Below are 13,674 nucleotides of genomic sequence, written 5' to 3'. Positions count from 1 at the left end.
CTTTAAAAGATGATGGTTGACAGTGACTCAACAAATCACTTAGGCCAGTCTGTTCTGTACAGGCTTGTATGGTTTTTGTACCTGAGGCCAAAACTCTTCACTTAACCTCCTAGGATCATAGATCACAAGTTAGCAGGAAAAGACTTTAAAATGTGCTGGATTCAACCCCCTCATTTTGCAGAGGAGGAGATGGAAGTACAGAATTTAAACAACTTATCTAGTGGCACAGCTTATAAGTCATTCAGGCAGGATTGGAACCCAAATCTTCCCCACTCAAGACCCTAAATCCATTGTCCTGTGCTCAGCAAACTCAAACTCTGTGGAGTAGAAATGGATGCCTTTGGGCACATATTGACTTAGAAAACCACAAATTAGCATTATCTATTGTGTTGTATATTTATTGTGTTAAACATTTCCCCAGTACATTATAGTTTGGTTTTGGCCAGTGGCCCCAGACATACCCTTCCTCTCCAGCACACTGCCTATTAACTATTTTTTTCTACTCTTTCCAGTTCAGTGATCCTTTTTCTTGGAAAATGAAAGCTTTCCTCCCCTTTTTTTGCCTCAAATTTGCCTTAAAAGTCTGTTTCAGAAAGTTTTGATTAATATCTTTTTGTGTCAGCTTGCTGTGGGCTTTTGCCTCTGGAGTATCATTTATTTATTTATTTATTTTTTAAAAAATAGCTTTTTATTTTCAAAATACATTCTAGTATTCACCCTTGCAAAACCTTGTGTTCCAAATTTTTCTCCCTCCCTTCTTCTCTACCCCCCTCTTCACAGCAAGCAATCCAATAGATTAAACATGTGTAATTCTTCTAAATATATTTCCACATTTATCACTCTGCACAAGAAAAATCGGATCAAAAAAGAAAAAAAATTGAGAAAGAAAAAAAAGCAAGCTAACAACAACAAAAAAGGTGAAAATGCTATGTTGTGATCCACATTCAGTCCCCGTAGTCCTATTTCTGGATGTAGAAGGCTTTCTCCATCACAAATATATTGAAATTGGCCTGAATCATCTCATTGTTGAAAAGAGCCACGTCCATCAGAATTGATCATTGTAGAATCTTGTTGTTGACATGTACAATGATCTCCTGGTTTTGTTCACTTCACTCAGCATCAGTTCATGTCAGTCTCTCCAGGTCTCTCTGAAATCATCCTGCGGATTGTTTCTTATAGAATAATAATAATCCATAACATTTACATACCATAACTTATTTAGCCATTCTCCAACTTATGGGCAGCCACTCAGTTTCCAGTTTCTAGCCACTACAAAAAGGGCTGCCACAAACATTCTTGCACATGTGGGTTCTTTTGGGATGTTATTTTTGCAAGGGCATGTTGCTCCTTTGGCGACTCATCTTTGGGGATGATGCCTTTTTTTCATTGCACAGTACCCTATATGGCCACATGGGTTTCCTTAAGTGCTTTTCCCTTATATTCCTCATTGGGATCATTTAAAATTATATTTTCTAAAAATCCACTTTCCTCAAATCCTCCATATTTATCTGATTAGATCCTATTGTTTCCTTTTATGATGGGGAGTAGGAACTCTAAACTGATCTTACTGCTTTCCCACTTGTTTTGTAGGAGTAAATCCAGGAGAGCAAATTACTACATTGGTTCCTCTGCATTCTAAGAGATGAAAGCCAGAATAAATGTGTGGCTTCTAGCCACATGAAATTTTGAGATGTTAGGATGGTTGAAATCCTCCAAAATTTCTGTGTCTTGCCTTTTTTTTTCTGGGCCTTGTGATCTTTATTAGGAAATCATCATTTGTGTTCTCCATCTGGCTGTTTGGTCTATAGTATGGTTTCATGGCACCATTCATTGCCTCTGCTTTTCTCTCCTTTTGTCCTCCCTCCAGAGCTCTCTACACTTGCTTGTGCATCCTGGCTTGAAAATTTACATTTAGAAATTTGCCTTATCGGTAGGCTTTGCTTTTCTAGTATTCTATCTCTTGTAACTGTTTGTTTTCAAGAAGGCATGGCCTTTCACTGTCATTTCAGTTGGAATTTCTGTTCTATTGAGTTCCAGTGTAACTTCTGAAATTGTATTTACTTTTTTGTTTTTGACTCATGCTCTTGTCTGGAATCTACAGATATACCCCACATAATGTTGTAGTATAATCAATTTTCACCATACTTTTATAAAATCCCTCTGTAGTATCCTTTGACCAAAGCACAGATGTGTTTGTAAGTGATGATTCATGCTAGCGGCCTCATTATGTTATTTTGCTTCTGTTTATATTTTCATAGTTCTAATCAAATAAGTGGCATTCATCTATCGATATCTCAGGCTACAAGTGTTGTTCCTAACCTTCTTCCCAGTTATCTTCCCCTGTGAATTATTTGCTACGTCTTTGGGTATTATTTTTCTTTTCCCCCATGTACTTGGCCCTTTATGCCGTCTGGTTTTACAGTTTTATCTGAGCACTTTTCTCTCTCCTCTATTTCATTTTCAAACTGTCTTGATCAGATTAGTAAACATATTCTGCATTCTCCTGAGATATGCAGTAGGAGCCTACCCTACCTTATCCCATGGTCTAGAAAACCAGATTCTGTTCTATCATGTTATTCATGTAGTCAGCTGTTCACTTCTCATATCCTCTTTTCTCCTCCAAAGTCTGAACTTTCAATTAAGAAGTGATGAAATCACTGGCTGTCTGAAGCCCAGAGCCATTTAAAAACCAGTGAGTATCAGGGAGTGGAGAGGTAGGGGGCCTGGATGGGAGGTACACTCGTCAGGTTTTGTTCACAGAGTTCATGTCTTAATTGTGATTGAATGGGGTTGAGTGTGCCGTTTAGTATCGGTGAAGGCACTGAATTTGGGTCAGAATTAAGGTTGCAGCCAGTCTCAGCCCTGTACATATGATTCCTCATCCCTCTAGATCTGGGGAGAACTGATTTCATTTCTTTTAATCAGACAGAGAAATCATGCCAACTCTTAAAATGCCCTTTACCTGATGACTTATATCAGCCCATCAGAAATAACCACATTTGGGAGTTTTGAGCAGGGCATCCAGAATTCATGTCCCTATTATCAAAATTCGTATGCGGCATCTTCTTAGGGGTGCCCTGACATGCTGTGATTTGGCTCTGGCAGAGCAATGGAAGAGGGGTCTGGGGAACTGGAACATGGTCTTTGCTTGTATAGAATGCCACCGTTATTGCACGAGGTAGACTCAAAAACCCAGTGCAGATTTGCTGAGTATAAGGTATTGTGCTAGGCCCCATTGGAAACAGCCTGCAAACCATTTCCCAAAACTGATGGGGAAGATGGGGAAGAACCTGTGGGAGGGACTATTCTCCTCACTCCTTTCCCCATCAAACCTACCTTCATGTTTCCTACTATAGCCTTGAAGAATTCCTTTTCTAAAGGGAAATTATCTTTGCGAGGGGTGATATCTATAAGATGTATCAAGTAGCACCTTCATGTTTGTTAACTTAACAAAAATTGATTTACAAGCCAAGTGGGAGGAAGAAACAGAGAATGTGTTCCTGACCCAGTCAATCGATAAACATTTATTAAGTATCCACTAAGTGCCAGACACTGGGCTAGCCCTTTGGGATACCAAGTGAAAGAAATGGAGTCCCTGCTTCTAAGGAGCCCACAGTCTATTGAGGGAGGTGACTATTCAGATAAGTACCTATGAACAGTATACATACATACATATATACATATACATATACATATACACATACATATACATATACATATACACACACACAGACAGAGAGAGAGAAAGAAAGAAAATCCTAGAGGAAAAGTAATAGAATGAAGGGAATTGAGAAAGAATTGAAAGTCTTTCTGTTGAAGGTGGGATTTTTGCTGGGTCTTGTAGGAAAGCAGGAAGTTGAGATGTGGGGAGAAAGCACGGGAACAGCCTGTGAAAAGGCACCAAATTGGAGTGTCCTCTTTGAGGAATGGCAAGGAGACCAGTGTTAGTGGATTACATCATACTTGGGGGAGTTGAAGATGTAATGGAAAGGTAGAGGGGGAGGTCAGGAGAACACCAAAGCATTTTCTCTTTGATCCTGAATAGAGATCTGGTCACTAGCAATTGATGTGGTGAGCATTGCCCCTGAGGGAGATGAGAGTACCCACGGAGGGCGGTGGGAGGAAAGAAGAAGAGCTCCCTTATTTCCATTTTGACTTTTCAGTTGATTTGTTCTAAATTATCCTCGATACAGCCTCAGCCAGGTTGTTGCTTATTAATTCCAAATCACACTTTCATCTTTGGATTCTTCAGGATGTTCTCCTTTTCTCTCGCCCTTCTCTGGTGTAGGTCATGACCCATCCTTGCCTTCTCACCCTGGGCACTTTTTTTCTTCCTTTTTTGGCTGAGGCAGTTGGGGTTAAGTGACTTGCCCAGGGTCACACAGCTAGGAAGTGTTAAGCATCTAAGGCCAGATTTGAACTCAGGTCCTCCTGACTTCAGGGCTGGCGCTCTGTCCACTGCCCCAACGAGGTGCCCCAGGGCACTTCTTTTCTATATCCTCCCAAAGAGGAACCACCCTGTGACTTTTATCTTTGTAATCCATGAACTCAGTTGCTGGCTTCCATGGAGTTCCAATCTAATGGAAATTAATATTCTTCCAGTGATACAGTTCATAAACCATCGAGGAAACCAAGAAAAGAACCATATGTACAACAAGAAAAAGTATTGATATGTATGTCGTCTATAGGATTTGGGAATTTAAACAATTATTACATATAAAGAGTCAAGGATGGATTTTGGAGGGTCCTTTCTCGCCAACTTGAAAATCTACATCTGAAAATTAGAAATGGCCAGGTTTGGACACAAACTACCCCTTTGTGAGGGGGCTCTTAAAATGCAGGTCTGAGTCTCCACTTGTACTTCTTACATCAACTTTGACCTTTTTCTCTCTTTTATATGTAATACTTTAGATTGTCAAAATGGTGAAGAACATCAAAGGAAGCCCCATCACTCTCTCCATTGGCGATGGTGCTAATGATGTTAGCATGATCTTAGAGTCCCATGTGGGGATAGGTAAGCTGTGTTCTCTCTGGTAAGCGTTCTCACAATTACTTTTAATATCCCGCACTCGGTGGAGTTTCCGGGGTAGAGGTCTTAAGTCATCACTAATTGAATTGGTGGTCTGCAACCTTGAAGGGGTGTTCGAACAAGTCTTAATTGATTTTTCTCCAGGAGATTGCATGTGTGTGTGTGGGGTGATGGTGTATAGGAAGGGCCTGGTCTAACTGCCTGTGGGCTGTGTGCCCAGAAGCTGTCAGTAGAAGAGATGAAGAAAAACTGCCCCCATTTCCCAGCTTGGCCCGGAGTTGACGCTGACCGGGGCCCTTAAAATCAACTGAAATATTTCAGTGTAAGAGATATTCCTTCTGTCTTTCATATTAGGACGAAATGACATTAACCCAGTTGCCCCCTCCCCCTTTGTTGTCATATTTAGTGGGGATTCCTCAGATTTTTTTTGGTATCATTTTCCCTATTCAAAAACAGACCAAAAATTAGTGGTTATTACATTTAAGTCTTTTGTTATTCTTTTCCTTGTGGTTCATGTAATAAAAATAATATTATATTTTATGTAATAATACATATGTTTGTATTACCAGTAATAACAATAATCACGATAGTAACAATATAAAAGAGATTATGTAATGCTTTACCAAATATTTCCCAAGTGGTACTTCAGTTGATCCTTCCAATCCTGTGAGACGGGTAATATGGACATTGTCGTTCCCATTTAGAGAAGAGGAAACTGAGTCTCTTGGTTGAAACTTACCCAAATAGTAGAGCAAGGATTCCATTCTAGGCCTTCTCATGCCAAGGCTGGTTTACTTTCTTTGAAATGCATTTTATTGATGCCTTTTTTATAGCACCCTTTTCTTCCTAAAAACTTCCCCTCCTTACCCAAAGCAAAATTTCCCTTCATATCAAAAATGTAAGCAAATCAAAGCAACTCGTTGGCCATACCAGCCAATCTATATATCATTGCTCACTGCCACCTCTTTGCCCTGGAGGACAGATGTTGTGCTTTATCCAGCACTCTTTCTCCTACCTCATAGTTGCCACATCCTGTGATGAATGAGTAAGGTCATTGTATATCCTTGCATTTGGCCTTAGATTGAAGATTCCCTAGAGCTTGAAGCTCTACATAGCTCTACAAGGTCTAATAGAGTAATTGAGACAAGAAGGGTTTAATTAATAATGGTTTTGTTTTCATAATGAGGTTTTAATTTTTTTTTCCATAACTAGTCAATTTCAGGTTTAACTCCTCTCTCCTTTTGGCTCTCCCTCCATTCAAAAGCATTTATTAAACACTTTACACTGTGGTAGAGATAGGCAAAAATGAAAACCATTGCCTGCCCTCAAAAAGCTTACGTTGTAGGGAGCGATAAAGTATGCCCACAGTTAAATCAAGGCAAGTTCTTTTGGCAGCAATATAAACTAAAGGATTTTGGCTTAGCTGCCTACAGGAAGTGGCACCTAAGGTGGCCCTTGAAAGGAAAGTAAGGATTCTAAAAGACAGATGAAGAATTGTACATCCTATAATTAGTCCTAAAAGTTCCTTGAAGACTCCCTTGCCCCTTCTTTCTGCAAAGTGCTTTTTTATGTAGGTTATAGCTATTGATGTTTGCCATAATAGAAATAAAAACTGATGGATGGATAGGACATTGGACCTGGAGTCTGGAAAACTTCAGTTCAGATCTGATCTCAAGACATTTACTAGCTCAGTGACCCTGAACAAGTCACTTAACATACATTTGCCTCAGCTTCCTGATCTGTAAAATAACAACACCCACCCCTCAAGGTTCAAATGAGATTAGCACAGTGTCTTACCACTATTAGTTACCATTATTAACTATTTCTTAAAATCAAATTTAAAAGTATTGATTAATTCATTTAACAGAAGGGTAATAAATCCATTACATGTTAACATAAATAACATTTTGATGAAAAAAATTGTTTTTTAAAGAATTAATGTGAAGAGTGGCATTGTTGTAGTATTTCAAAAAATCTCTAACATCTGGTTTAATAGAACACAACTGGATTCTCATATCTGCTTTTGCAGTCAATCTGTTACCATATGCTTTGGTTGAAGTATATGAAGAGAATTTGAAGGATGTGAAGAGAATTAGTTGGAAAAAGGAGGAATATTTTAATAGTCAAATAAAATCTTGGTATCATGAAAATCTGGACCGAAATGGCAAATCACCCTAGTGTCTGCCAAGAAAATGCCATGGACAGTATGGTCCACAGAGTTAGTTGGGCATGACTGAATGAGAGCAATCATGAAAGTAGTTTTAACTTTCTGGATCTCCTGAAAGTGTCACGGGGATCCTCAGGGGTCCTTGGACCACACTTTGTGCATTTCTGATCTCGTTGGAAGTGTCATGGATCACGATAGGGTTTAAGTCCCAGGTGCCACAATTGGCAAATCCATAACTCATCTAAGCTCATAGGTATATTCCCTACCAACTCCTTATGTGAGTTTGGGCTTCTTCTCCCTTCTACCCAAGAATATCACCTCTCTGAGCCTCTGTTTTCTCATCTCAGAAATGGAGCTAATAACCTTTGAACCAATGACCTCACCAGGATGTGCAATGGAAACTGGAACATATGCCATCAGCATGAGCTGTGAATGTTAGAGTTTGTTCTTTCTCAGGTGACTTAGCAAATAAATTATTGTCTTTGGTTTTACATCATGCTGGAAAGCATGTAGTTAAAAACAACCCAATCTTGAGCCTTTCCTGGTTAGCTTCCACTGCCGTTACTCAATTGTGAGATCAGACAAAGAAAGGATGCAAAGAAGAAGCTAAACTCGGAAACAAGAGCATAAAATGTAGCCATTGATTTTGACATAATAAATGCCCAAATCAATATCTTGATGTTCTGCAGAATATTTACTGCATGGCAATAACCTGTTGTGGTTTTGGTTTTGTTTTTTGTTTTTTTTTAAAGGCATCAAAGGCAAAGAAGGTCGCCAAGCTGCGAGAAACAGTGATTATGCGGTTCCCAAGTTTAAGCACTTAAGAAAACTGCTATTGGCCCATGGGCATTTATACTACGTGAGAATTGCCCACTTGGTACAGTATTTCTTCTATAAGGTATGTGGGCAAGTATTTGTCATTTATCTAGACATGTTTAGAGCACTTTTATCTTTCGGGCTGGGCAGAGGTTTGACTTAAAATATATTTTCTGCCACCTACATCTGTTAAGTATAGGCTGTTTGCACTTTTTACTGGACTCATTACTCAGCTTTGCAATAACAAATAATGTTCAGTGGGCTTCAGTAACGGAACAGAAGCCAGAGATTGGACATTCGGTTTGTTTATAACATTAATAGCAAGTGATCCAAGCTATTCTCTTCTATCCTGCTTAGACTTTATCTCCATCATAGTCGATATTGGGGAGTGGGAAGGAATTTGGCAAATTCATATACTTGAGTGGTTCAAGAAGAGACTTAATAAATGTTTGCCGAGTGATTGATCGATCGATCTGCTCATTTAAATAATACCTTCGTGTATTAATCACAGATATCGGTGCCCCCAAATTTTAACTGATCTCATTGATCTGCTGCAAAATTCAAGGTGTACCGTTCTGACACTCTGATGGCTTTAATCATAACAGACAAATGATTAACCTCGAGAATATCAGTGTAAACAGGGCCCTAATTCATGAATGTGGTCATTTTTCTTCCCTGGATAGACAGGAGCTGGTGCTCTGGCCAACATAAATCCTGCTGCCTGGTCTTTTGTCTTCCCCAGCAGCAAACAAAACAAGAGAATTGATAGCATTAGTAGAGGACTGAAAAAGGATTGTGTCCCTTGAGAAAGAGTTTGAGGGGAAAACATTGTTGCATTGTATATCTTGGTTTTTCTTTTCTTTTTCTTTCTTTCTTTTTTTTTTCTTTTTGTTTATTCCTAATAACACAAAAATGGCTATATTGAACCATACGAAAGGGCCCTTTTTCTGACTCTGACCATGGTCCTGAAGGCCATATTTAGCACATGGTACCTGAATGACCTCTCACAAGGTGATGGGTCAGAGGAGTATGCTTGTTATATTTTTGTCCTTCAAAACAGGATTGAATTGAATATAGTTGGACCTTTGGCCTACAATTCAAGCAGTTGTATGGTAGTACTCCGTGGTAGAGCCCAGAATTAAGAGCTAAAGTTCTTTCTCTTCAGGAAGAGTTGAAAGAGAATAAAATATCTCTGTTCAAATTTATTATCTTGTCTCAATTTCACTGATTCAGGGCAGTAGTCAAAATGGAAGGGCCCATATTGACTTAAAAAACCACAAATTAACATTATCTATTGCCTACCTACCTAATTTCTCTAGTTTATAAATCATCTTCTTACTGATCTCAGTCCCACTCAATTTCAGTATCTATTCTATCTCACCTATCTATCTTATTTGCATATACCTCATGTATATCTATCATGTTCTACCACCCTGTTTCAGACTCTCTCTCTTTTGTCTGTCTGTGTGTATGTGTCTCTCTTTTTCTCTCTCTCTCTATGTTTCTATGTCTTTGTCTCTTTTTGTCTGTCTGTCTCTCTCCCCCTCACTATCAAAATATAGAGATTGAACTCTTAATTTCCTCAGTAAATGAAATTCCCATGAAACTCCCTATGTCAATGTAGGTTAGGACTTTCTCTGCAATTTGTAGTCTTAGGAAGCTGCCTAGAACACTAAGTGATTTGCTCAGGGTCACCCTGATAGTATGCATCGGAGTAGGATTTGAACCCAGACCTCCACAGTGCCATATATTATTTGGGTATTTGTATATAATTTACTAATGTTGCCTAAAACAATTTGGGATGTTATCTTAAACCTGCAACTCATTTGTGGTCAATCTAAAGATTTGAGAATGAGATTTGCAAAAGTCCAGGGAGAAAGAAGATAGTTTGCTTAGTCTGCGAATAGTATTAGTATTGGTTGCCATGGAATGTACTTGAGGATAGCAGAAGACCCCTTTATCTGACTGGCTTTAGCCCTCCCAGCTACTCAGTCTTCACCTTGGAACTCACTACCTGGCAGGGAGGCTATAACTACTTTGTCTTCTGTCTCCATGATACTGCAGCTGTCCCTTCTCATTGAGCGTCCAGTGGGTCAGAGCTGCTTCTGACACTCAGGCTCTTGTCCTAGCATCACTCCTTTCTTTCACCATCATCAAATCTCAACCGTTAGGGAAATGTGCCCAGAGACTGGCAGTTGGCAAAATGGAATTTGGAAACCTCCTGTTGTCAGAGTCTGGTGTTAATTCCCCTCTCTTTTTTCATTAAATGATTCAAGGCTGGGGAGGGGTCCCCAAAACAACTGACAACATCCTTCCTAATTCCAAGCTCATGAGTCCTCCACTCTCCCTCTCAGGCACTCTATTCCCCAGTTTCTTAAACTGTGGTTCATGACCCTATATGGGGATCTCATGACTGAATACGGGAGTCTCAGAATTATGATTTATTATCAAAAATACTTGATTTCTATATACATTTTATATAGATATATACTCAGGGTGATATAAAAATTTCTTTGGTGAAAAGTTGTTGCAAATGGAAGTGGATTAATGAGAGCAGTAAAACATCAGGGGGAGGATCACAGCATCCAAAAGACTCATCTCCCTTTTGATTCCTTGGTTTTGGTACTAACATCTCCATTTGCAATCCATGCCTTTAATAGTGATTTTTAGAGTCTAACATCATTCTCTTATGGGCAGTGAATGTCCAGTAGTTCTATTTTTTGAGATATATGCCCATTTTTTCACTAGAATGCAAACAGGATTTAAACTGAATTAAGCAAGACCGCTCCGAGAGAATATTGTAATTGATTGAGTGTTGTCCTCAGAGTAAGGGAGATTCATAAAGTTTTCACTTCCACATCATGACTTTCCCCATCATGGTTTTGCTATATCATGAGTTGGCATAGGAAATTAAATGGGGATTTTGGGGGGTTTTCTGGAAGCCACAGATAATATGCAAAGTCTAGCAGATGACACAGAAAAAGTTTAGAAAATTTGAAATTTGTCATATCTATTTATCTATATCTATATATGTATACATATATATATATATATATATATATATATACACACACACATATCTATATCTATACATATATGTACATACAGATATAGATAGATAAAATTGTTTTTTTTAGATAGATAAAATTGTATAATATCAACATATTTCATCTTTTAATACCATAATAATTCAGTCTTCTTCTCTGATATGAAGGGAAGGCCAAAAAAAGTTAAATGGGTTTTCCAGATTTGATGATGAGGATCTGCCATGATGGAAAAGGCATAAGTGTATTTGAAATCTGCCTCTTAATACTTTGTTAGCTGCGTTACCACAGACAAGTCACTTAACTCCTGAGCCATAGGCATTGCTTCAAAATAATATAGCGGGAGATACATTATTGTCATACATTTGTGTCAACCTGACCCTTTGAAATAAAGGCATTGACCTCTGGCCTTTTGAGAAGCTCCACTGAGATCCGGAAGCTGGTTTGATTGTGGATTTGTCTCTTGCTATCAAGTCGTTTCAGTGTGATACTGCTAAAATATTGACTACTCAGACTAGAGATGTCTCACAGGCCCAGAGATCCAACAGAAAGAGGGCAAATGCTTCTCTCCTCACTCAATTTTTCATTTTGTTTTTCAGAACCTTTGCTTCATCCTTCCACAGTTTTTGTACCAGTTCTTCTGTGGCTTCTCCCAACAGGTACATTACGGTATCGTCTTGCGTGGTTTGCTCTTGCCAGATTTTCCATTAGTCGATCATATGTTACTTGTAGGGAAAATGTCAAGAGAGGCTTGTTCTCTCAACACACTCGTGAGCTGAACTCTTATCAATGTCATTGTTTATTAGCCATAAAGTTTTAAAAGTTGTCATTTTCTGCATGATTTCTGGTATCAGCAAATGTTGCTATCTTTGCTCCAGTAACTTCCTTTACCGTCAAGCCTCATTTTTGACAGTTGTTTGATATACCCGGTAGGAGGTAAGACAGTATTTTGATTGCTTTCCTTCTCATTCTTCCATAATTTGCAATATTGAAAACCCAAATTAAAAACATGCTCTGATAATCCTAATACTTTACAATTTAATGCTGCATTAAATCCAGTCCCGCCTAGCCACTGCCTCTTGTTTGGACTGCCTTGGGAAATTTGTTGCTGGGGATAAATTTCCACTGAACAGATTAGAACTACGTTCATCCTCAGTCTTGTTTACCACTCAATCCAATTCAATTCAGCGAGCATCTGTTAAAAACCCATTATGTGTCTGGCACGGTTCTGGGGATACAAAGAGCAGGAAAAAAAAGTCTCTGCCCTCAAAGAGCTTCCATTTTAACTGTGGTTCCCAGATAAATACCTGTCTGAAGGTAATTCGAATTTTCCAACCCCCTATTGTTATTTTTTGTTCTTTAATGATAACTCAAAATAATACGCCCCTGTGGTAGCTATATTTTAGCTATAGCTGGAGCGGGGAAAGGAGAGGCAAATTTGCATGTTAATTAAGCCACGGAAGAGTGTTGGTGGTTGTCTTGGGTAGCCCTAGTAAGGTTCGGAGGTCTGTCTGTGCCTTCTTTACTGATTCTGGCAAGAAACCCTGCAATACTGCCATAAACATCTGAAAAAGCTTCTACCTTTCCAAGGTGAATGTTATTTGTTTCTGCTTCCCTAAGGTAGGAACTTGGGTTTTTTTTGTTCCTTAGCAGATTGTTTTTGTTGTTGTTTAGGGACATATACGGGTTCGTGGGATTGGGCGCTAGGCCTCAGGATCCTTTCTACAGAGGAGGAAGGCAAAACCAATGCGAAAGATTTCCTTGCAAATTTGCCTCCTTACCATTGCAGCTGGTGCTTTTCCAGTTGCCATATCATCAGCCCTGTGGTGTCAGCTGAGTCACACACCTAAATAGCTGTTGGCAGTGTCATGACTTATGGTATGTGGTGCCCCTGCCATCCCCCAACACAGCTAGCTGCAGAGAGCAGTATCTGTTCTGGTGGCCACGAACCAAGACCTTGAGCATTTTAGCTTTCCTCCTTTTAGGATATTTTGACAAATAGGGAAGAGGCTCTGGATGAAAACCTTAGGGATCATTTCAGGTAACCCAGTTTAGCTATGATGCAGCAAAAGGCCACAGGGAAGTGGGTTGATTTGGAACTTGGGGAGAAATCGGTTTTGTTTCTCCACCTCCCCCTTCCTTCCCTGTCTGCATACCCAGAGCAAAGATAGGAGATCTCATCTTAGGTCTTGAAGTGAGTTGAAGTAGGTCTCCAGTTCCCTCCTCCCCCAAACTACTTTATATTTACTTTGCATATACTTCACATTGACTTTTCTCTCGTTTCCCTTTAGTGAAATGGAAGCTCCCCAAGGTCAGGTGTTCTGTGCTTTACTTATGTCCGTAGCCCATTGTCCAGCCTAGGAGTTCTTGGGTCATGCACAGAGCACAGGGAAAATGAGAATTGTGCAGGAAGAGAATATCCTTTTGAAGAGCACTGATTTCTGCTTTTACAGGGCTTCTTTTTTTCTTATCTAGATTCAGTTAAGTTTCATAAGCATTTATTAAGCTTCCACTGTATGCTGTGTGAGAGGCATAGGAGGTGGCAAAGTCTGTCTTGGGTATCAGGAAGATCTGGATTCTAGGCCACTACTAGCTGTGTGATCCTGAGGGGTGGTGGG

The 13,674-nt window shown here is 39.4% G+C and overlaps 1 protein-coding gene across 5 annotated transcripts in view; it reads left to right on the top strand.

Annotated features, from left to right (window-relative positions):
- Positions 1–13,674, top strand: part of ATP11C (ATPase phospholipid transporting 11C) — a 193,266-nt gene that overhangs the window by 143,392 nt on the left and 36,200 nt on the right. For all 5 annotated transcript variants that reach the window (XM_031944856.1, XM_031944855.1, XM_031944854.1 and 2 more), the window contains exons 21-23: positions 4,912–5,014; positions 7,949–8,094; positions 11,656–11,715. In XM_031944856.1, coding sequence (XP_031800716.1) covers positions 4,912–5,014; positions 7,949–8,094; positions 11,656–11,715 — 309 coding nt within the window. The remainder of the gene's footprint in view (positions 1–4,911; positions 5,015–7,948; positions 8,095–11,655; positions 11,716–13,674) is intronic.

The sequence above is a fragment of the Sarcophilus harrisii genome, chromosome X (assembly GCF_902635505.1).
Source record: "Sarcophilus harrisii chromosome X, mSarHar1.11, whole genome shotgun sequence".
NCBI lineage: Eukaryota > Metazoa > Chordata > Mammalia > Dasyuromorphia > Dasyuridae > Sarcophilus > Sarcophilus harrisii.
Note: the sequence above shows the minus strand (reverse complement) of the source record. Positions and strands in the feature narration are given on the sequence as shown.